The following is a 25778-nucleotide window of genomic DNA, read 5'->3' as shown; positions in this document are numbered from 1 at the left end:
TTTTTTTACTGAACTTTCTTTCATAACTGTCATCTCACCATACTTCATCTAAATATATGTCTCTCTTTCCCATTCTTCCTTTTCTTCCATAAACTAAGGGCATCAAGAACTTTCAATCATTGCATTTATACCAAAACTAAAATGATTTTTCCCCATACCTTGCATCTAATTATCGCCTAAGTTGAAATGACATTAGCTTTAGGCAACCATAGATGAGTCATATTTCAGCTCAGTATGAAGTTGACCGTCACTTAGGTCGAGTGATAAAATGGAGAACGGATTAGTGTCGAATTGGCAAGGATTTTTGTCGCCAACAAGAACAAAAGATGGACATTATGAAAACACCAGTTTCAATATTCAGAGGAGAGTGGAGCCAGGGAGTATGTTTGAAGGGAAACCACTGTATTTTCAGTCCCTGAACAGTCTGTCGCATTTAAGCGGAGGTGTGTTTTGCGAGGCGACGGATAGTGTACCAGGAAGACCTATTTTGAGAAGCGAAACGGATCCTCTATCTTTCTCTGTTTATACTTGTAGCACGGTATTTAAATTTTGTTTACCTACTTATCCAACGTCTTTACTCCGCTTTTAGACTTATCTAAGCTTCGCGCTTATTAAAAACATTTGGTAAGCGCCGAAATCAGATGGTGAGATATAATAGTACCGTTCGGTTCTCCATTCGAAGCTCGTACAAAACAGAAGGTACTGTTCTATTAGCTGGAATACACGCGATAAAGGAAGTTTGGTTAATGCTAATGAAATAAAACAAAATATGATGAAAATATAATAGTTTAGAAACAAATTTCGGCTATATATTTGCACATTAGGGGTGGGGGGGGAGGTGGGGGTAAAGCATATCATATACTAAATAAGTAACCTAACCTAGGTACCTTTTCCCCACTAAACCCCAAAAAACTAAAGTTTAAAAAAGGTTCCCGGAGTGAGAAACCCCTTATTTATTCAGTGTCAAGCCGGATAACGCCTATTTGATCTTTGCTTTTTTCAAGTGACTCTCTTGCGTGTTTCCCAGCTAATAGAACAGTACCAATATAACAATCACTTCCGTCACAGTCGTATCTCAGTCCCCCACCTTATAAAGCGTGGCCTATATCTAAACCCCTAGCCTACATATCTTATGCAAAACTTTTATAATTTGATTGACTTGCATTGGCCCTATCATTTACTCATTTCTCATCATCAGTGGGTCAATGGCAAATAATTTCAATAACAAATACAAACTATATTCTGTTTCACACATATAGCCTATATGATAGGCTATAATATAGCCAGTATTATGTCATATATTGAAAGAGTTCTGAATGGGGAATCGAACGATCAAATAATTTTTGTTTGCTATATGATTTCTGTACTATATCGAAATATCACCAAACTTTCTAGCCTATTGTAGTGAGATTATTTAAAATTGTCACATTTCCTGTCTTGTGGTGTTTGGCTCTGGAATATTGATTATGTTCTGGATTGTCTCGATTATAGTTATTAGACTCATTGAATTCAAACTCAGTGTCAGAGTTGTTCTCAAAACATTAGTTCAGGGGGAGGGGGACCTAGGATTCATAACTACCTGGGGAAGGTGGCTGGTAAATTGGTAAAACAGAAGTCGGATTTAAACAAATATATATATATATATATATATATATATATATATATATATATATATATATATATATATATATATATATATATGTACCATTTGATTTCCTGTTCTGTGTTCATTTTAACTATTATAATCACTATACTGATGAAACTGAGTATCCCAGTCCCACTCCCCACGCAATGCCACGATATAAGTTAGAAATAAAAGTTAGGGGATTTTTTTTTTAATTGGCATTACTTGGCCTTATGAACCAAACAGAAAAAAAAACTACAAAAATAATGCAAACCGGTTTAGTGGGAAGTCCAAAAAAACTTGAATAATGCACGATTTGTACCAATCATTGAAAATTAAAATCAGTACTATGCAAATAACACTCAAGCTGTTTAGAGGTTTTGAGAGGGGAAGGGGTTAAACAACCCTAATTTGTAAACCCTGATTAGCCATGTGATGTTATTTTTATGCGTTGTTGTCGATGTTTCGGCAAATAAACAATATACTTGTTGAAATAAAAATAATTTTCCTTAAACTTAAATGACGCTCTGGCCTTTAGATATTTGTGATAATTTCTTCCCTGCTCCCCCTCCTGAACCCACCGATGAAGTTTGAATTATTCTATGAATTTATTTGATTTACTTTTCCTGTATTTTTTTTCGATTACCGTTTTTAATTTGTTTTGTTACATTCGTTTAGCGGTAATCTATGAAACGTAAGACTGGAATTCATTTTATAAATTACCATTTTGAAAATATAAAACTTGATTTTGCCAAACAACGTTGATTCCTCGGAAAAAAAGTGGATTCTAAAAAAAGTAAAGAGCTAAGCAAAATTTATGTGGAAAGTTATGCCCCCTGAGCGGTTTACCGTTCCATATGTCATAGCCCCTAATTTGTTTTTTGCCGTTGTTGTTTTGGTTTATGAGCCGTTAGTCAAGCCTAGAGTTTAAAAAATGAGGCATATCCGAATATTCAAAATAGGTTTTCTAATTTTAACATCTTATTTCCTTTTTAATAAAAATATCAATTCATTCCAAATATCCAAGTTTTATCAATTTTGAAATCGCCACCTGTAACTAATTAATAGATACAAAGGATTTGTTAGTTATTTTTCCCTTTTTTCAAATGTAAATTGTTTCGAATCGGTAGCTCTTAGGTTAAAAGCAGCTTTATGTTCACAACCAGCCGAAACACTACATCTGTTTCGCTAATAACGACAATAATACTAATAATAAAAATTAACGCCCAACTAATCTTTTAGTGAGACATTCGGAATTTTAGAGTCAGCTCTAAATTCTTCAGGCTTTGATAATTTTGTTAAAAAAAATGTTAAAAAAAACTGTTAAAAATTGTTAAATTGTTAAAAAAAGGTTTCGTTAAAAAAACTTCTACTCTCTAAATTCTTCAGGCTTTGTTAATTTTTTGTGTTTGGGGGTAATAAAAATTGACCCAAAAACTCGACCCAGATCATAATTCATTAGAACCACTCTGAAAAGCCATTCAAATAATTTTTTTGCCGTATTTCTGTGTGTTCAAAATAAAAAAAGAAGAAAAAATGCTATTTGTTTTATTTATTGGTTTATGCTATTTATTGTTCTATTTGTATTTATTTATTTATTTTAATGCTATTTATTGTATTAAGGGCTCTCGCGATGGTCGTGGTGTTAAATGTTACATCGGGCAAAATTTAACAGCGATTACCAAAGGCTCTTGATTTCTTACTAAACGCTAAAAGCTTACATGTAAAACTGAAACACCTACACTAATCTTACTAAATACAGTAAATTCTCTGCTTCCACGGAAATGGTTCAGGATTGGATGAAGCCACTGACAAACTAAAAATATACTTCACGTTTAATTTACAGGCATTTCTATGCACAATTGTAGATAAAAAGTTAATCAAATTCTGGCCTTCCAGAACACCTTGAAAGAAAAGTTGGCCCTTCTGAAGAATGGATATGATACAGGCATGTATACAGAAATTTGTTGCAAGGGCTTCAATTTTTTTCATAAAATAAAAAAAGTTGTTTTATATTGAAGTACTTAACTACGATAAATTCCTAGATATGGGGTTAAATATGAATGGGACTGCCCCACTCTTCCTTAACCCCTGCGCTTCACGCTAAGGTTTTGTTTGCATTTTACTGAAAACTTATGAAAATGCAATAATGTAGCTGATTAACCGTTGCAAGAGTTTTATCTAACCGTTGAAAACATTATAACTAAAAATTCAGTTGCTTTTGTGCTTTCGACCCCTTTCGAAAAAAAAGCAGGCCATGTATTGGAGAAAATGGATCGTTTATATGAACATATTTTAAATGGCGTATGATAAGGAAATGAAGTTTAACCTTTTGAAATTAATTTCACAAACACAGAATGCCCAGCTTTTATTATTGTCAAAATTGCTAATCCAAAGCGAAAGATAACAACAGTAAAGGTGCGTCCGAAAAATTCAATCTGTACGGACTAAACTGCGACATGTATGAAACCTAATATAGTACAATAAAAGAAATTCAATAGGTCAACGACAAGTATATTAAAAGGATGGAACAAATAAAAAATATATGGACAATTGCAAAGGCGACGAACAAGCTAAAAAGAAAAGAATAGATGGTGCAGAAGAGAGTAGAACAATTTAAAACATAGTTAAACAATGATGCCGATTAACCGAATGTAATGAGAATGAGCACCTTTTGGCTCTTCTCCCTTGGAAGGCGACTCTTTACTTTTTTGGACGGCAAGGGAAACGTTCCATGTCCTAGGAATAAATTAAGACCTTTCTGCCAAAGCTAGTACAATGGGTCTCATGTTGTGTCAGGTAACTGCTGCTCGCGTATCAGAAAAAAAAAAAAAAAAAAAAAAAAAAAAAAAATTTCTGCTCTTCAAAAGAAAAAAAAAACAGAAACAAATGCAAATAGCTGGAATAAAAACAACTAACATGTATCTGTTTTCCGTACTGATCTTTGAAAAAAAAAACAGATTGTAATTTATATTATTTATGAATTACAAATAGTTGTTAATACGGCTTTTTTCCATAACTTTTGTAGTATATGTTGTAAGAGCAACACTTCGGTTATTTTCCTTTTTTTTTCCCTAGTTTGCCGGCCTCAGCCTATTGCTAAAAAGTGATAAGGGTCCGACCTCTGCAGCTTTTACAGAACGAACCTCAGGTTGGATTGTTGAACATACAGTTACACAGTTAAACGTCAACGTTTGGAATAAACATCGGTACATAACTCCTCTTAAGCAGATCAATTTTACAACAAATTGTAACGAGAATGGCGGCCTCTTGGCCTATCTCCCTTGAATGTTGACTCCTCACTTTTTTGGGCCGGAAGGAAAAGGTTCCTAGTCCCAGGACTGAATTACAACATTTCTTCCAAAGCTAATACAAAGGGCCTCATGTTGCGTCGAGTAACTACCGCTCGCGTATCAAAATGCATAACAAGCCAGAATATGGTCTGAATTCCCATGGCGTTGTTTCTGTTTTTTGAAAAGATAGCGTGTTTCTGGTTTTTGTTTTTCAGAAAAAAATGAAACAAAAGAGAATAGCTGGGATGCAAACATCTAATCTGTATCTGTTTTTTTTCTGTTTTTCTAAAAAAAAAAAAACAGAATGTAGCTGTTAACAAATCACAAATAGCTGCTTATACAGCACTTTTTCACATATTTGTTTTCGCGGTAGCCCATGTGTTGCAGGAGCCATACTTTGGTTTTGTCGTTTTTTTTGTAGTCCACCAATTCCAACTTATTGCTAGAAAGTGATAAGGATCGGGGTGCTACCATTTCATCTAACCGTCACAAGCGCTAAACGTCATTTCGTCGACAAGGAAAATCCGTCAGAACCACGAACCGTCAGAACGTCAACAGTTATAAGATAGAAACGTCAGGACATCGACAGTCATAACATCGACAAAAAAAAATTATAAGTTTATATAATAGTAATAAGTATATAATAGCTTAGAAACAAATCTCGGCTATATATTAGCACAGGGCCGGGGGTAAAGCATAACATATATTAAATACGTAACCTAGCCTAACCTAGGTACCTTTCCCCCGCTAAACCACAAAAAAGTAAAGTTTTAAAATTTTAGATGCTATGAAGGATTCTGTCGATGTCCTGACGTGTCGATGTTATGACTGTCGAAGTCAGGACCTCAGGCTGGATTGATGAATATGAAATTGCATTTGGAAAGTTGAGCATAATTCTTGTCTGGGACCAAAAAATATAATTTTTGCTAGTAATCAAACCAGAGCCTAGAGTGTCTGAGTGGAACCGGGGTTCTATAGTCTACGTTAAACAGCACTATCTGGAGGTATACAGTCAAGTTTTCTTTCCATCGAGCCATGTTTCTGCTTTCGTCTGGAAAACTCTGTTTTAGCAGGCCAGCAGGCAGGCAACAATTTCATATTGAAGTTGGATTAAAATCTTTAAGTGCTTAAGATGTGCGATGGTTAGCTGGCCCATCGCCAATGAGATTGGTGCGTTTCCTTTGCTCCTTTCTAAATAATTACATTAGAAAGTTGGTCTGCAACAAGACAATCAACTTTTGGGCCAAGAGAGAGAAATTGAGAGAGAGAGAGAGAGAGAGAGAGAGAGAGAGAGAGAGAGAGAGAGAGAGAGAGAGAGAGAGAGAGAGAGAGAGAGAGAGCTAGGTTGCTATATTGTTCAAACAAACACGCGAAATAACGTTAAACAGCTTAGTTTTCCTTGAAAAAAAAATTGAGGGTATGAGTAAAGGGGTAAAATGACAACAACAAAAATGTCAAAATTATTCAGATATACCTCAAATTATTTTTTCTTTTTTTTTGGGGGGGGGGGGGTAAAAATTTTTTAGAAAGAAGATTGCATTTTCTTTAATCTGTCAGGCATTCAACAATTGTGAATTGAACATTAAGAAAATCTTATCTAAAAAGAGCAAAAGAAAACAAAATTCTGCAAACTTACGATTCAGCTGTTGTAACAATCTGTCGACAGAACAATCCGTCGGAACAATTCTTCAGTTGAATTTCAAAATCCAACTGAAGCTGTATAGTAGTGAATGCGTTCTATTCAACGTAAAAATAAAATTCTTGACTTCGAATGATGTAAGAAATAACAATTGGGAAGCTGCATTCGAAATGATTTAATCTCATTTCATAAAGACGATACTTTTTCTGTGAACATATGAAGAACTGTGTATATTGCAATTGCATCTGGATTTTGTGTGTATTTTTTCCAAAGTAACAAAAGAAACGAAAATTAACGAACAAGAGAGTAGTGAAGAATTATGGTATGCAAAGTAATATTTGGCAGGGAAAGTCACTGGTGATAAATCGCTAGGGGTGGCACCGTGATTGGATGATTTTGGGGGATTCGGGAAACCAAATTTTATTTCGGGGTGACCCAAAGATTTTCGGGGAAACACTCGAAAATTCTGGGATAGTGCAAGCCTTGTTTGATTTCTAATCAGGAAAATCGAAATACTAAACCACACGAGAAAGAAAAGCTCCGACTTCGCAGTTAACGCAATAAAGAATTGCCACAAAATTAATTCAAAATCAGCCGAACGCCGCTGTCTCGGCCGGCGGCGGTGTAGCGACACTTTGGCGGCGGTCAACCGGGCCTCTCGTTGGCGGCGTTCGGTCGATCCGTTGGCGCGGCGCCGGGGTCTACTTGGAATAGCATCTATCCCTATTTCTACGTGCCTGGGTATTAAAATCCCCTATTTAAGGGGACTATTTTTAAGGAATCTCGTTGATTTCTACCTGGGGGGCTGTCTATTTGTTCCTGTAGCTGTAAGTAAAATTCATCTGAGATTTGTAAGTAAAATTCATATCCATGAGTTGGTTCTACAGGGACCTATACTACTTTGACTTGTACACTTATTAGTCTTAAATGAGCAACTAGAGTTTCCCCCCCCCCCAAAAAAAAAAAATCTTGGGTACGGCATTGGTTTATGGGATAATGCACAGATGCACTTTTGACAATCTGGATGCACATTGTGTCTTTTGATTTAGATTCAAATGTCTTTTAAAAGTTTCAACTTAATACCCCTTTCTGTTCCGAAGATATTGCATCTACTTCGTCTTCATAACCTGGATGTACTCAAATCCATTAGATTTAGCTCACTAGTAGTCGCAAGTAGCTGCAGTCGTAGTCTGTTGCAAGCAGTTGGAGTCGTAGTTGCAGTTGCAGTTATAAGTACTCGAAGCCAGTAGTCGCTCTCGTAAGTTGTCGCAGTAAAAAATTCCCACATTCCACCAAAATATTCCCACGTACCACCGGTGAGACGTGTGGCCCACGCTGAGAATCACGGTGGTAGATTAATCATTTCAAATTTTGCACCCCTAAAATTACAGTGCCCGGGGCAGGTGCCCCCTCTGTCCCCCAAAACAACCGTGTGTGTCCACTACTGTACTTAAATATCGTTTATTTAAAATAAAACTTTTTTATGTTATATAAAGTCTTCAAAATCTTCAACATCTTCCATATCTTGGTATATATTGTGAAAAAAAAAAAAAAATAAAAACTGTGAAAGAAAAGGAGCATATTTTAGAATTGAAAATTTATTTTTCCCTAATAATGCCATCTTTTTACGCAGAGACCTTTCGTCTACGCGACAGTATAAAGATATAGTATAATTTATATATAATTTATATACTGTGGTCTACTCTAAAAACCTCCTCCACTTTGACTCTGTTCTAAAAATGTTTGAACATTGCTTTATTACAGTTGATTATAAACGTATCGTGCTAACGCTTTTGGCTGTCTCCAAGTTTTGTTTATGAAAATTCATGCATGTGACTCTGAGCATAAGCTCTGAAAGTTTACCCCTGCAACAACTTTAATAATGTGTTTATTTGCATAACAAATTTAATTTTCCTTTTAAAACAGGGATCGTTTTTTTTAGGGTCTATTTGGAACTAAATGAATGTATAGAATTTTTTTTGAAAGTACGTTACCCTCCTAAAAAAAAAGCCAAAAAGATTTTTCACCAATCACCTTCAAACTCATATTCTTTATGTACGTGGGCTAAGGAGACTGCACTGGAGAAGAGAAAATCGACAAATATTGAATTCCCTAAAGACGGGGACCGACAAAGGGCAAGAAAAGGGCCAACAATTATTTTCTCCCGGCCACTTTGTAATGGAAGTTTCATATGTAGAAATTGCGAGGGGCTCATTCGATTAGAATGGAAAGTTCAAAAGTCCTGTTCAAAGGCCGAAATTGATTAGAGGCAACCAGCCTCTCTCCCGTTCCATTTTCTGTCTCCTGACTCCGTCGTGACCCCCTCCCTCCCCCGTGATAGTGGATCAAATTCTTGAGACAGTCATTTTATTCAAAATATCGAAAGGTCTAATAAGTATTCCTCTGGGGATGACGTCACCCTTAAAGCCCAGAAAGCAATGACCCTTATTTATGTAAACAACACATTGTTCTCAGATGGATTTTAGCAAAAATTAAATAAAAAAACAAGTTTTTTAAACTGAAAGTAAGGAGCGACATTAAAACTTAAAACGAACAGAAATTATTCCGTATATGGAAGGGGCTTTCCCCTCCTCAACGCCTCGCTCTTTACGCTAAAGTTTTTTTTGTTTTAAAAAATAAAGTTTTGAGACAGAGTCAAACTTTAGCGTAAAGAGCGAGGCGTTGAGGAGGGGAAAGCCCCTTCCATATACGGAATAATTTCTGTTCGTTTTGTTTTAATGTCGCTCCTTACTTTCAGTTTAAAAAACTTGTTTTTTTTATTTAATTTTTGAAAGTTTTTGAATAAATGCAGGTTTTGATCTTGGCTCACCGTACATTAATAATTAAAACAAAATTTTCATATGAATTTAATTTTATTTGGTTAAATGGCTTTCTCGAAACTTGTTTAATTTTATTTACGAAAGTTTTTATTAGTAATAAATATACGTAACTTACGAAATAACTTACGTAACGAACTTCTATATTCATATATTTTTAATGCGTATATTAGGGGGTTCGCCCCCTAATCATTACCTTGCTCTTTAAGCTAAAGCTCGAATTTTGTTCCAATTCTTTAAAAATGACCGCTTAATCAAAAAGGCCGTTAATTAGAATAAATAGCTCTTATGAAAGTACTAAAAAATATTTGGCTTAAAGAGCGAGGTATTGACTAGGGGGAGAACCCCCTCATATACGTAATAATTTCTGTTCATTTTAAGTTCTAATGTTGCTTCTTACTTTTAGTTGAAAAAACTTGTTTTTTTAAATTTAATTTCTGATCGTATTTTAAATAATGCTTGGAAATCCGGCGCCCCCTTCATAGAAATGTCCCTTACCCCAAAGAAACAGCCCCCCCTGAAAGATTCTCCCGAGTAACCCCGGCTTTCAGCCCCCCCCCCCTACCAGAAAAAAATTCTTCCTGAAAATGTATGTATACTTCCCAATAACCAATACAATATGTAAGCAATGGGCAAAGTTCATAACTTGCAGCCCTTCCCCTGGGAACTGTGGGGGATAAGTAATCGTAAACGACATTTTTATTAGATTTTCGACTATGCTGAACAAAATGGCTGTCTAAAAATTTTGATCAGGTAACTTTGGGAAAAAAATGAGCGTAGTAGGGGGCCATGTCGTCCTCTATTTTTTTGGTAATTCATAAAGGACACAAGAACTTTCAATTTACGTTCCAATGAGCCCCGACAATGTTCTAGGACCACTGGGTGAATACGATCACCCCTGGGAAAAAGAAAAGAAAAAAAAAAAAACAAATAAACACGCACCCGTGATCTTTCTTCTGGCAAAAAATTCAAAAGTCCGCATTTTTGTTGAAAGGATCTTGAAACCTCTACAGTAGGGTTCTCTGATACACTGTATCTGATGGTGTGATTTTCATTAAGCTTCTATATTTTTTAGGGGGTGTTTCCCCCTTTTCTCGAAAATCAGCCAAATTTTCTCAGGCGCTTAACTTTTGATGGGTAACACTAAACTTGATAAAATTTATATATTTTAAATCAGTAGTAAAATTTGATTCTTTTGATGTATCTATTGGTATCAAAATTCCGTTTTTTAGAGTTTCGGTTACCATTGAGCCGAGTCGCTCCTTACATACAGTTTGTTACCACGAACTGTTTGAGAACGGCCATATTTGGTGTTGGTTGTCCGATCAGCTAGGAGATTTTAAGTATCGTTCTCTAGGCCAAGACTCCTAGAGTTTCTCAAGGGTGTACGCTGGAAACGACTCGTGTATCTAAGTATATCAAGAAACTCTGGGGGGGGGGGACTCTAAGAATCTTAGCCTTGGGAATGATTCGCAAGAGCTCACTAGCAATACAACTCATTAAGAACAAAAAGTTTTGACCCATTTCCAGGCCCCCTAAGGCCCCCCAAACGCAAAACATGCTTTGGCTCAGAAAATAGTTTCTAAAAGTGTTTAGCTAAATGGACATTCACTTCAAACATGCCCCTCCCTCTTTACTACTATAAAACCTATTTGTGAACAATGGGCAACTTACGATTTACAGATTTTGTCCCAAGGACTGCATCATCTCTGGACTGCATCATTTCGTCCCAAGGACTGTGGGGTGGCATCATCTTTGGAGACAAATTTGTTGGACCTCTTGACAATTGTGAACGAAACAGTTGTATGTGAATTTTTATCGGATGTCTGGAGTTTTGGGCGACGGGTGCTATGTGCACCCGAGTTTTCAAATTATACATTATGTCTCGGGAATGGATTGGGGATAGAGTTGAAACTTTCAGGGAGAGCTGGGGAGGGGGTCAAGTTAACCTCAAATTCTAAATTAGGGGAGAGAAGGAGATTGAAAGATGTGAAAGCTGGTACAAATTGCCTTCACTTTTGGTTAAACACGTTTTTTTTTGGTTCATTACTAGTTATATTGATAATTCGTCTTGTGTAAAGATTAGTTCCCTAATATTGCAACCACCTATAGATTCTCATGCTTAGAGTTTCTATGTGTAGCAAGCTTGTACAAGTGCCTGATCTATATTTCCTTTGGGGTGTTCCCATTTGAGCGCTTTCCCATTTGAGCGCCACGGAATTTTGTTCCATTTGAGCGCCATGGAATTTTGTTCCCATTTGAGCGCCACGGAGTACCATTTGAGCGCCAAACCCAAAATTGTGATTTTGCGGTGGATGAAGCGTGGTTTGCTGCCACATTGACCTGTAGAAATATTTATTGCCACGAAGACAACGAACAAAACTGAGGATTTTATTGGGTCAATGGTTGTGAAAATAACTTCCATTTATAGTATTATAAACTAAGTAAATATATATAGTATTTATGTATACCATATATATTTACTACTAAAGGTATATACAGGTACTTATGCATTATGCGGTATCCACCGCTATATACTGTATGAGGAAAACAGACATGAAGACCCGTCGGTAAATTTTTCGCAGTTGATATTATTGACATAAGAATAAAGTAAGCATACCACTCGATACCTTTTTATGCTCTTTCCAAATAGAATAATCATTTTTTCTGATATGAATTTTACCCCCACCCCTATATATACCAATTCAGGGTATATATTTGCACATTAGGGGGGGGTAAATTTTATTTCTGATGTTAATGGGAGGTAAGTTTAAAATTTACCCCCACCCCCCTAATGTGCAAATATATACCCTGGATTGGTATACATAGGGGTGGGGGTAAAATTCATTTCCGACAAAAATGATTATTATATTTGGAAAGAGCCTAAAAAAGGCATCGAGTGGTGTGTTTACTTTATTCGTAAGTCAATAATATGATTTGCGAAAAATTTACCTGATCACCTAGCTATATCACCTAACATACGCAAAATATTATCTGGCGCTCAAATGGGACACAACTGAACTAATTAAAATACGGCGCGAAACGGGTAAAGGCCCAGTGGCGCGCCATGGCGCTCAAATGGGAAAGCGCTCAAATGGGATACACCCTTCACTTTATTACTGCTTATAAATTTTTATATTCAATTTATTTTCAACAAAATAATATGATCTGTATGGAACCAGCTTCATCTTTGTTGTCTAACCCTCCTTGGGCACCCTTAAGCTGAATTCCAGGCTTACCTGGTCTAATTGGCACTTTTAATTCTATATAATAAAAATCTCAGAACAAAAAAATAAAAATATGGCAGCATCATTCAGCCAGGAGTGGGCTGGTGCCCCCTTGCCAATCCCACCCCCCTTATGGGTGTCGACGTAGCCCTGTATAGTTCAAAATTAGGATAATTAAGTATGTCGTGTAGCTTGTTAGACTTGAATCAAGTTTTGAAAATTATTGTTGATAACTCGTGGTGTATTCATACATATCGGAATTTTTTTTTTGTTATTTTCATTGAAATATAAAAACTCAGAATCCCCCCCTAGATTTTTAAATACATTTTGCCCCCTTCTGTTTTTTTTTGGCGGATTGACACAACTGAATCTTTAATATTTTTCTTAAAATTAATTTATGCTAGACCTGGCAATATACTATGATTAAAATCAATTTAAGTTTATCTTCTGTTTTTTAATCGAGATACATAGGTATGAGGTGTCTAGCCCCTTATTAGACTCAAGTTTCAGAATCAAGTTCTGACAAGCAGTGTTGAAAGCTCTTTGCTCAGAAATGATGAAATTCTTTAAAAAGAACATGATAAAGCATGTCGCTATTACATTATCATGATAGCACGTGTTCGCTTTGGAAGACAAATGCTTTTCTCAACATGATAGTGTAAGCGACGGAATCGGTTATTTTTATAGAATGGAAATGATCCGAAGAGTTAACTGTTAATATGATAGTAATCATTGACAGTTTTTTTTTATTTATTTATAAAAAAGGGGTTTTAATGAATACTGTGCCCAAAAAAAGTTAGGGAAGAAAGTTAGGAACGCAGCTAGGCATCAAAATATGAACTTAGGTGGTATGAAGGGGAGACCGTGGTTCAAATTGCCGAGGATCTGGAAGATGGAGCTAAACGGCATAATAATAAAATATTTTATTGACATGTTAATAAATTGAGAGGGAGTAGTCAATCTGGACTTGGGTACTGTTGTATTATCTGTAACACACGCGCGATATTGTACAGCGAACATGTTAAAGAAACTAGTCAAACAGGTTTCTGTCAACGGACAATTCCTGTGCTGAAGTTTGCAAACAGTGATTCAACACTGCGTTTACAATATTTAAACTTTGTTTTGGGGTTCAGAGGCAAAAAAGTACATAGATTAAGTTACCTTGCGTATTCAATATATGCTATGCTTTACCCCCACCCCCTCATGTGTAAATATATAATCAAAATTTGTTCCTAAACTATTATATTTTTATGCTATTTTGTTTTATTTCATAATCATTAATCAAACTTCACTTCTCGCGTGTGTTACAGATAATACAACAGTACCCGGACTTGTCCCAGTTAAAATAGCAATGGGGGCACAATTTGTGATAAGGGAAGAGTAAAAAAGAAATGGGCAAAACATTTTGAGAGTGTGCTAAACCAGAAGAGCTGCAGGAAAAGATATAAAAGTCTGTGATACCTTAGATGTGAAGGAAGATTTGTTTTGTGAGGAAGAATTAGTGTCATTACTAAAAGCATTCAAAAATAATAAGGCCCCGGGTGCTGATAGTTTGGTAAATGCATTTCTTAAATATGGTGACTCTGAGGTTCGAAATAAGTTACTAAAGATTATGAATATGATTTTTGAAAAAGGGGAATTACCTAGCGATTTTAGGAAAACCTTAATTAAAACATGATAGAGAGTGTGATAATTATCGAGGCAATTAGTCTAGTTTCTGTTGGTAGCAAATTACTTAGTAATATGATACTTTTTAGACTGATGGACGCTGTAGCCAAAGTTTTAAGAGAAGAACAGTGCGGTTTTAGTAAGAGTAGAGGATGTGTCGACCAAATTTTCACTCTCAAGTTAATAATTGAGAAGTGCCTGAGTTATCAAACACCTTTTCTACTCAGTTTTATAGATTGTGAGCAAGCATTCGATTCTGTTGATAGAAGAGCTTTAGCAATGTCTTATCCATACATGGTATACCAGACAAATACATTAAAGTTATTAGTGCTATGTACGAGAATAACACTGCTGATGACTTAACACTGATGATAACACTGATGATAACACTGATGACTTAAGTATCCTAGATGAAAGTATGAGCAATATGAATGACCTTATAGAGGCTTTGGGAGTTCAGGGTGATAGAATAGGCTTGGAAATTAATGGGTACTTGTAATTATTCGGAACACACTCAAGAATTTTGCTCTCTAAGATCTGAGAAAACCAGCAATCTCAGCAATCGATTACAATTCGCTTGATTTGAGCAAGAAATGTAGATATATTTTAACTAAATAATCAAACAGTTCGTGGTAACGAACTGTAAGTAAGGAGCGACCCGGTCCAATGGTAATCGAAACTCTAGAAACAGGATTTTGATACCAATAAATACATCGAAAGAATCAGATTTTAATGTTGATTTCAAATATATAAGTTTCATCAAGTTTAGTCCTACTCGTCAAAAGTTAGGCGCCTGAGAAAATTTTGCTGATTTTCTAAAAAAGGGTGAAAGACCCCCTAAAAGTTATGGAACCTTAATGAAAATCACACCATCATATTCAGCGTATCAGAGAACCCTACTGTGGAGGTTTCAAGCTTCTATCTACAAAAATGTGGAATTTTGCATTTTTTGCCAGAAGAAAGATCACGGATGCGTGTTTATTTTATTTTATTATTATTTTTTTCCCAGGGGTGATCGTATCGACCCAGTGGTCCTATAATATCCTGGGAGGGCTCATTGGAACGTAAATTAAAAGTTCTAGTGCCCTTTTTAAGTGACCAAAAAATGGAGGGCAACTAGGCCCCCTCCCACGCTCATTTTTTTCCCAAAGTCCCCCGATCAAAATTTTGAGATAGCCATTCTGTTCAGTATTGTCGAAAGTATGATAGCTATGTCTTTTAGGATGACTTAATCCCCCGAAGTCCTTGGAGGGAGGGTTGTAAGCTATGAACTTTACCCAATGTTAACATATAGTAATGGTTATTGGGAAGTATATTGACGTTTTCAGGTTTTTTTTTCTGGTAGTGGGGGGGGGGAGGCAGGGGTTATGTGAGAGGATCTTTCCATGAAGGAAGTTTTCATGGGTGAAGAGATGTTGCTATGAAGGGTACGCCGGATTTCTTAGCATTATTTAAAAAAAATCAGAAATTAAATAAAAGAAAACAAGTTTTTCAACTGAAAGTAAGCAGCATCATCAAAACTTAAAACGAACAGAAAATATTACGTATATGATAGGGTTCGCCCCCTAGTCAATACCTCGCTTTTTAAGCCAAAGATTTTTTAGTGCTTTCATAAGAGCTATTTATTCTAATTAACGGCCATTGTGATTAAGTGGTCATTTTTGAAGAATTGGAACGAAATTCGAACTTTAGCTTAAAGAGCAAGGTATTGATTAGGGGGCGAACCCCCTAATATATGTATTAAAAATATATGATTATAGAAGTTCGTTACGTAAGTTAATTCGTAAGTTACGTATTCTTATTACTAATAAAAACATTCGTAAATAAAATTAAACAAGTTTCGAGAAAGCCATTGAACCAAATAAAAGTAAAATTAATATGCAAATTTTGTTTAATTATTCATGTACGATGCACCAAAATCAAAACCTGCATTAATTCAAAAACGTTCAAAAATTAAATAAAAAACAAGTTTTTTTTAACTGAAATTAAGGAACGACGTTAAAACTTAAAACGAACAGAAATTATTCCGTATATGAAAGGGGCTGTCCCCTCCTCAGCGCCTCGCTCTTTACGCTAAAGTTTGACTTTCTCACAACTCTATTTAAAAAAAAATAAAAAACTTTAGCGTAAAGAGCGAGGCGTTGAGGAGGGGACAGCCCCTTTCATATACGGAATAATTTCTGTTCGTTTTGAGTTTTAGCGTCGTTGCTTACTTTCAGTTAAGAAAACTTGTTTTTTTTTATTTAATTAATATATAGAGGCGGTTAGGGGTTACGAGAGGTTAGGTATTTAATATAATGCGTTCCTCGTGGCATGTTTTCCATAACTGTTTGTCGTAGTTTTCATAAGTTTGTTCTAAATAATTATATCATCATATATTGGTGTATTCAATTAGGATTAACCGTACTTCACTTCTTAAGTGTGTTCCAAATAATTAAAAAGTACCAATTAATGTTAAGAAGGTTATGTTGCCTGGAATAAGTGAAGATGAAAAGGTGATGTTGGGTAACCAATATGTTGATCAAGTGGACAGCTTGACTTACCTTGGTAACATTATTAGTAAAGACGGTGGGAGCAGTGAAGATGTTAAAAGTAGAATATCCATGGCTCAGGGTGTTTTTTCGGGAGCCAGCGTTTACCGCCTCGGAAAATACCCCTACCCCCCTGCTGAAATACCCCCCAAACAACACCCTTCGGAAATTACTCCCCCTCGTGGAAAATACACTTCCGTGGAAAATATCCCCCCGGAAAATTACCCCACCCCCTCCCCGCAGAAAATACCTCTCCGCGGCTGGTTGGTCTCCAATCACGTCGATTATAAAAAAATTTACTTGTCTAGAATCCAGAAACCACGCGAGCAGTTAAGTTTCGTTAATGCTACTGAAATAAAGCAATATAGGATGGACATATAATAGTTTATGACCAAATTTGGGATATATGTTTGCACATTATGGGGTGAAAGTGGGGATAAAGCATAGCATATATTAAATACGTAACCTAGCTTAGGCACCTTTTTTTGCCCCTTCAACCCCAACAAAATAAAGTTTAAATCTTTGTCACGGAGTGAGCAACACCTCACAAGGCAGGGAAAACCCGTTTTTCATGTGACATCTGGATTTTTCTCGATGCAGTCTTTCTCGCGTGTTTACTGGATTCTAGACAAGTACCAAAAAAGGACTAGAATTCTCAATTTCTGATCGAATGAACACCCTCCGAAGTTACTGTGATCATGAGGTGGACCTGGGGATCATGAAGGGGGGGGTCCCCTTCCTATACAGAATAAATTATGGTCATTTTGGGGTTTAATGTTACTCTTTACTTTCATAATAACAGCATAGACTAGGAATATTCCCAGAAATCAAGAGGGATTAATTATCAATTTCACATTTTTGATGTGTTTTTAAAATTATTTTGTACTTCCCTCCCTTGAGAAAATAACCCCCCAAACAAAAGCACTCGATACGGCCCTGGGGATTAAATATCAATTTCTAGTTCCACCCTCCCTCGTCTGTCTTTTAGAACTAAGTCTATATTTATCTGAAGGCTCAATGAGAATTGGGATGTTTTTGTATTAAAATGCATTCTTTGAGGCATCTACCTCCCTCCCTAACTACAAAACAATAATAGAACACCATTGTTGAGGTTTAAACCCCTTAAGTGCAAATTTTTGGAATTGTAAAACAACAGAGAATTTACTTAAGACAGTGAAATTTGTTTAAACTTTAAATATTTTGGCTAGTTAGGGAGGGAGAGAAATGCCTCAAAGGGTGCATTTTAATGCCAAAAAATCCTAACTCTCATTGAGCCTTAAGATAGATACAGAATTTGTTATAAGAAAGAGACAAGGGGAGGGTGGAGCTAGAAATATATTTATAATCCTTCGGGCTATATTCAGGACTTTTGTTTGATCCCTCTTGATTTCCGTAAATATTTCTGGTCTGTGCTGTTATTATGAAAGTACAGAGTAGCTTTAAACCCCCAAATGTGCATAATTTATTCCCTATAGGAAGGGGACTTCCCTTTCATCATCCCTACCTCTGCCTCATGGTCGTAGAAATTTCGGAGGATGCTCATTCGATCATGGGTGCCCATAAGCTGAATTTTAGGGGGGGCTTACCTGGTCTAATGGGCACTTCCAATGCTATAATATAGAAATCTCAATACAAAATATAAAAATAAGGCAGCTCCATTCAGCCAGGGGGGCTGGTTCCCCCTCCGCCCCCCATATGGGCGCCCTTGTATTCGATCAGAAAATGAGAAATCTTGTCCGTTTTTATAAGTCAAAAGGGATTAGGAACCAACCAGCCGCGGGGGGGGACTTTCCGCAGGGATATTTTCTGCGGAGGTGGGGGTATTTTCCAAAGGGGGAGGGGAGTTTAGACCTGTTTTTCCACAGTCGAAGAACGTTTGGAAGAATAGGAAGATAAGTCATCGAACCAAGATTAGAATATTGGAAGCTACAGTGATGACATTGGTTAAATATGGTTCTGAAGCATTCCAAAAAACGGACTAAGATTTACTATGTGTTTTCTTGAGAAAGTTGCCTACGGATTGTTTTGTGTACCCGGCGGACTGACCGTATTTCAAACAGTATGCTGTACGAAAGTGTGGTTCAATCCCGCTTTCTAGGGCTCTAATAAGAGAAGGGTTGAGACGGCTACGGCACGTTCTGCTGATGAAGGATGACCAATTGCCAAAGATTGTCCTTTTCAGCCAACCGTCTAGGGCTAAACGGAAGAATATCGTCCGCGGTTTTTGGGGGAGGATGTCGTAAAGAAAGATTTAAGAGAAATCGGAACTTCCTGGGAGGGTGTAAAGACGGAGGCTTTGAAAAGATTAGGATGGAGACGGAGCGTGTGTAGCTGTGTTGGCCTCAGGCGGCTTGGTGCTGCGGTGAGTTGTTTAGTAGTAGTAGTAGTAATATGTCCAAAAAACTATATTGCTTGGCGGTACGGGGTGTATATCAGGGTTGTTTTGAAGGGAATGGGATTTTCAGTCTTGGCCTTCCCAAAATATTACTGGTTCGTCATACTCGGCAAAAATATCGGAACCTTGATGTGATTGATATCGGATATCGACATTAAAGTATAATTTTTTATTTTATTTTAGAGGTGTTACTTCTGGTTGAATCGTCCGCCTGTTAGGCCTATTCTACGTCTCGAGGGTAGCTTGAATAAGTACATGGAGCGAACAGCAGAGCAAATTCACAAAGGAAAATTCATTGCTGGCTTAGCTTTTATTTAAGTACAGAAATCGCCTGGCGGAGAGTGTTTTCCAGTTTGTTGTTTTTTCCGTGTTCGTCTGTGGAGAATGTTTATTGCGTATTTTAGAGTCCACCTAGTTTAATAAACCAACAAAAGTATTTAGCGAAAACTTGCGTCATTTTTTTTTTTATTTATTTTTATATTCAGAGAATTTCCTTGTGTCTATGTAAAGTTAACAGTCAATTAATTGCTTAGACGCTGTACCATAGAAAGAAGTTTAAAAATTGGGGTGGACTGGTTTGCATCCAATGTTATTCTATGCCATTTAGTAGCAGCCATTATTTAACCAAAGGTTACTTCAAAAGAAAAATTTTTTTCCCAAGACAGCTTCTTTCAAAACTGGGTTTAATTTTCACTTAATAAAGGGGGAACGTTCAAGAGGGGGATTTGGTGTCATGTGCCACCTTGCGGTGGATTTTTCAAGATAAATTTACTGAGTATACAGATGCAAGCATTAGTTGTAACATGAGGTCTTAGACAACTTCTGCGATATTTCGGTGCCCCGTTAATGCTGGTGAAATAAAAGCTTTTCTCGAAAAATTCGGTTAAGTGTTTTGGTAATTAACTTTCAATGTTAACATGAAGATAAATAACAGTTGTTATTACAAAGTCAATTTTAAATAAATTTTCTTTTTTCTTTTTTTTTCCTTTTTTTAGCATAACACATTTTTTTTACTCACAAAGGGGGACGGGTGGAGATTGCACAAGAGGGGTTGTTGTAAACCTTCAGTTAAAGGTTATTATCATTAGTTTTTTCGGATTATCTTGATTATTATAGTTTTGAAAAAGTAATACACATAGTTCAAAATAGATACAGTTTTCAAGAAACACAAATGCTGCGAGCAACTTTTAGTGTTAGGGGAGGGGGAAGGGAGCAGTACCCACACCCTTATTTGTAGTTATTTTTTGTTCGTTTCAAGTTTGATTTGACAAGTTTAATATGACTAGACCCCGGTGCCGCGCCGATGAGGGAAGAGCGGCGGCGGCAGGGCCAAAAATAGCACGCCGCGCCGCCAGCGCGATCAATGTTGATGGCAAACATTAATGTTTTCAGCAGTCTTTCTCAAATCACAGCTTGAATTTACAACAGATTCGAGCCTATTCATGAGTTCAAAAATTCACAAGTTGCTGGCTGGAAACTGCTCTTCTTCGTTATTCATCAAGAGAAGTAGAAACGAAATGGCTGTGGCGTTTCAGAACCATTGCATAATACGAGTAGTTGAAGCATCTATTAGCTATGTATTCTTAACATAAATAATTATCAAAATTAGTAGTTTTTTTTCATCGAGCATTACTGCATACAAAACTTCAAATACAGTATCACAAAATTCGTCACCTATCTGGGTAAAAACTTTGAATATAACTTTGAACATAGAACCTTAATTTTTTCATAATGCCCATTGCCAATATCTGTTTTGTCACCTTTAAAACAGTTTAAATGGGCGACTTTGCTATTGATTGTTTTTTTTTTTTTGCTCTTTTGGATTCCTAAAAAGCCTTATTGTATTAAAAAATGGTTTTTAATAACAATTTGAAACAAAAGCATTTTAAAGTTCTTTTATGATTATTTAAATAATATATTTCATGTAGGCTAAGGCTAAACTGCTGCTTTTTTTATTGCTTTTGGCTGCTCTTTAGGATATTATTCATTTTTTCTTTTGGGGATTCATTCCAAATTATAAACTGCATCTAAAAAGGAGTAAATTTATCAAATTGAAAAATATATGATGAACACTTCAGATGAGAACACTTCAATTACACTGAAACAAAAAACACTTAATGGTTTATTCGGTATGAAGAAAAATGAAGTGCCATCTTAGGTTAAAAAAGAAAAGCTTATCCGTTTTAAATGTAATTAAATGAAATAATATGCAGACTGAAGTAGCTCCGGGAAGATGTTGAGATTTTCATCCTAGTTCGTCACTTTAATCCGAGCAAAATGTTAGGACACTTAGCATCAGTTATTGAGTTTAAGCTTTGATTTCCAAATGCTCACAAAAATTACCAAATTTAAGAAAGTTGCAACAATAAGTCACCTTTGGTCAAAATACTCAAAGACTCCTCTTTGATCCCCACCCAGGCTCAAAGCTTCAACTATGGTCATTTCCATGGAAATATCCAAAGAGTTTCTTTTTTAAATAGTTTTCAAGCGTAGTTAGGGGAATTTAGCCTCTTTTGCTTTTCTTCAAAGCTTTGAAAAAGTGTTACATTTGTTGTGTTTGTGCATATTTTTGGTAATCATTTGTGGGGTGATCGAATTTTTTAAAGAACGTTGCAACATCTAGTACCCTGAGGTCATAAGACTGTCAAAGACTCTTCCTTGAACCTCCCAAATTGAAAGCTTTTATTATGAACTGGCCTTTTAATGTAACTTGGGCACTGGACCAAGGGCGCCATTGTCACTCGAGCGCAACGTTAGGTGGTGATGTGGATATCGCTATCGCCAAACCAATTCGTTTTAGTGTAAATCTGCCCGGTACTTATGAATAAATTTTTTCAAATTAAATCCGTTTCATCAATAAGAAAAAAAAACGGATTGGACGCATATGTCCCTTTCCCTTTGGGCGATAGAACCATGCAAGTGCTGTATCAAGTATAACTCACGAAAATCTTGTTAATTTTGTCAACTTTTCAACTTTTTGGCATCCCTGCTTTCAATAAAAAACAAACAAAGTACTATCACTTAAATATAATAACTCCCTATGCCCCCCCCTCTGGATACCATCTTGATAGGACACCGTCTCTGCTTTAAGTAAAACAAAATAATTAACTCATTGACACCCCTGCTTTCAAAAAAAAGATAATTGAGATATTATCATTTAAATATGATAGCTCAATACCCCACCCCCCTCTGGATACCACCTTGATAGGATGCCGTCTCGGCTTTAAATTAAAAAAAAAATTAACTTTTTGGGATACCTGCTTTCAATAAAGAAAATTCGAGATATTTTCAATTAAATGTAATACCTCCCTACCCCCTCTGGATACCACCTTGATAGGATACCGTCTCAGCTTTCATTAGAAAAATTATTTACTTAATAATTAACTAGGTCACTATATGGTTAAAAAAAAACACACGCAAAATAAAGTTAAAAAGCTTAGTGTTCCTTGAAAAAAAAATGAGGGTATGAGTAAAGGGGTACAAAGACAACAACAAAAATATCAAAATTATTGAGATATACCTCAAATTATTGGAAAACTGAGTCATAGATTCGCCATGGCGTTCAATAAGATCCTAAGAATCTAATAAAAAGGGAGCACATACTAAAGCCAGATTAGGCCAGTAGCATATGAGAAATCGCAAAATGCCCAAGACAATGAACAAGTCCTAATGGGGGGCCCTGGTTCTATCAAAATTTTTCATTGGTTTCCCAGGGAATTTGATATCATTTTCTTCTGTCTCCACTTTGAATGAAAAAAATAATTATAGTTTTGTCATCCCAGCTTTCAATAAAAAAATGAGGTATTATAATTTAAAAATGATAGGACCCAATCCCCCCCCCAAAAGTCAATAATTCGCAATTTATTTATGAATCATATTTTTTGGGTAACTTCCGTTTGAATCTTTAATTCCCCAACCTTGTACATAGCTTAGTCTATAGCTAAATTTTGTCTCAATAGAAGGTTTGTTTGTTGTTGTTTTTTTTTGGGGGGGGGGTAAAATTTTTCAGAAATAAGATTGTATTTTCTATCAGGCGTTCAACAATTGAGTATTAAAAATTAAGAAAATCTTATCTAAAAAAAAAAAAAAACAAAACAAAAAAAACTGAAAACTTACAGTTCAGCTGTAGAAACAATCAGTCGGCTGTCAATTTCAAAATCCAACTGAAGGCTGAAGCTGTATATTAGTGAATGCGTTCTATAATTCTATTCAACTTGAAAATAAAATTTTTGACTACGAATGATGTAAGAAATAGCAATTGGGAAACTGCATTCGAAATGATTTAAGCTCATTTCATAAAGACAATACTTTTTTTTTGTCAACATATGAAGAACTATGTATATTACAATATTTGCAATTGGATATTGCATCTTTCTGGTTTTTATGCAAAGTAACAAAAGAGACGAAAATTAACGAACAAGATAGTAGTGAAGAATTATGGTATGCAAAGTAATATTTGGCAGGGAAAGTCACTGGTGATAAATCGCTAGGGGTGGCACCGTGATTGCGTGATTTTTGGGGATTCGGGGATCCAAATTTTTTTTCGGAGTGACGCATAGATTTTCGGGGAAATAACCGAAAATTCGGGGATAGTACAAGCCCTGTTTGATTTCTAGTCAGGAAAATCGAAATACTAAAGCACACGAGAAGGAAAAGATCCGACTTTGCGGTTGACGCAATAAAGAATTACCGCAAAATTAATTTAAAGTCGACCGAACGCCGCCGTCTCTTCACCGAACGCCGCCTGCGGCTAAGGATACTAATTTGAAACTGTCAGGGAAGCCTGATGTGGTTTTCAACTAAGCCGAAAGATAGTATATGCATCCAGTTTGTCAAAAGGACATTTCAGGTCATACGAAACTAAGTCAAAATAAATTATTTGCATCCCTGTTGTCAGGATAGTAATTTTTTGAGAAAAATACAACTTAATTGCCTCTTAGCGAGAAATTTTTTTTTTTCGGTGATCTGCTGAAAATTTCTGTGTAAGAACTAAGGGAACTTCAACCAGAAACAGATTTGGTTATATTGAATTTTGATGGTCTATTTTGACGGTCTACAAAAAAGCAGAAGTCTTTTTAATAAACGGGATCAAAATGCATTTATTTGAATAAACAGGTAGTTAAAACAAAACATAACAAACTAAAATTCTTATACGGAAATGTCAATCAATATTCGTAGTCAAGTTCGTAACAAAATGGGGGTGAGGATGGCTTCAGCTCGATAGAATATAAAAAAATTAGCAAATTGTCAATCCATTTATTTGTATGGCATTCTCCATCCTTAGCCAGCCAAAATTCAGCAGTAAAACTATTGTTAAAGTTTATTGCAGAACAGTGTCTTAAGGTTTATATTGGCTGTGCGGCTTTTGGCATCTTATCTTTCTGCTTTCCTATGGCTTTAATATATCCACGGAAGACGGCGATTTTTCTGTCATTGCCGAAATACACTTTTTAAATTTGATGTACATAGCTTTTTAGATGCAAAATGCGTTGGATATTCGTTGAAAACTATTGGGAAAAGTACAAATTTCCTATTTTTTAAACAAATTTTGGTCTTTCTCCAATAGAAAGTTTAAGCAATATCAAATTCTGGTTCGGTGAATGGATGGATCTGAGACTAACAAATCCAATAATATGAATGTCTATTCTTTTTGGTGTTTTTACACCTACGGGGTTTTCGCTAAATCCCTTGTTTCAGAGTGAACATATATCTTAAATGCAAATGGCAAGCCAAAATCTTAATTATTAAGCAGAAAAACCGACAGAAACGTTAAAAGAAAGTGATTTAAAAAAAAGAAATACTCCTTTTATTAACCAATAGAAGAAAATTTTAGGAGTGACTGTGATGATGCTGAACAAAATCAAAGCCACTGTGTGCATCAATGTCGAAAAAAGGCACTTTTCAAGTATCTCAAGAATGGTTAAGGGCATTAAGTTGAAATTTCGTTCCTGGGATTACCATATTTTTTTGATCACTATGTTTTATAATTCTTATTGACCAGATTTTAAAGAAGTAAAATAAAAAAAACGCATTTTTTCAGAGAAAGAAGTTTTTCGAAAAAAGTAAAGAACTACATTAAAATACAGACGATGATAAATAAAGTCATATGAAAAATCAAATCTAAAATGAACTGAGTGACCAAATCAATGAGTTACCAAGACATAAAACGAACAGAAATTACAATGAATAATCGGTGTGCGTGTAATTGAACCTCCGTGTAACTGAACCCCAAGCAACTAAACCCCTGTAACTGAACCCCCGTGTAACTGAACCACCGTATAACCGAACCACCGTGCAACTGAACTCCCGTATAACCGAACCCCTGTGCAAGTGAACCTCCGTGCAACTGAAGCCCCGTGCAACTGAACCCTCGTGCTACTGAACCCTCATGCAACTGAGCCCCCTTTAACTGAACCCTCGTGTAACTCAACCCCCGTGCAACTCAGTCCCATTTAACTAAACCCCCGTGTAACAGAACCCCCATGTAACTGAACCCCCGTCCAACTGAACCCCCGTGCAACTGAACCCCCATATAACCGAACCCCCGTGCAACTGAACCCCCGT

The 25778-nt window shown here is 36.1% G+C and overlaps 1 protein-coding gene across 1 annotated transcript in view; it reads left to right on the top strand.

The window, feature by feature from the left end:
* Window positions 1-268: 268 nt before the first annotated feature.
* LOC148943508 (uncharacterized) overlaps window positions 269-25778 on the top strand; it is a 108819-nt gene continuing 83309 nt past the window's right edge. The window contains exon 1 of the mRNA XM_089100896.1: window positions 269-538. Within this exon, the coding sequence (XP_088957022.1) occupies window positions 269-538 (270 nt within the window). The remainder of the gene's footprint in view (window positions 539-25778) is intronic.

This window comes from Artemia sp. Qi Xiang Cuo, chromosome 15 (genome assembly GCF_049724085.1).
Source record: "Artemia sp. Qi Xiang Cuo chromosome 15, ASM4972408v1, whole genome shotgun sequence".
Lineage (NCBI taxonomy): Eukaryota > Metazoa > Arthropoda > Branchiopoda > Anostraca > Artemiidae > Artemia > Artemia sp. Qi Xiang Cuo.
The sequence above is the reverse complement of the archived record's forward strand: the minus strand, read 5'-3'. Positions and strand labels throughout refer to the sequence as shown.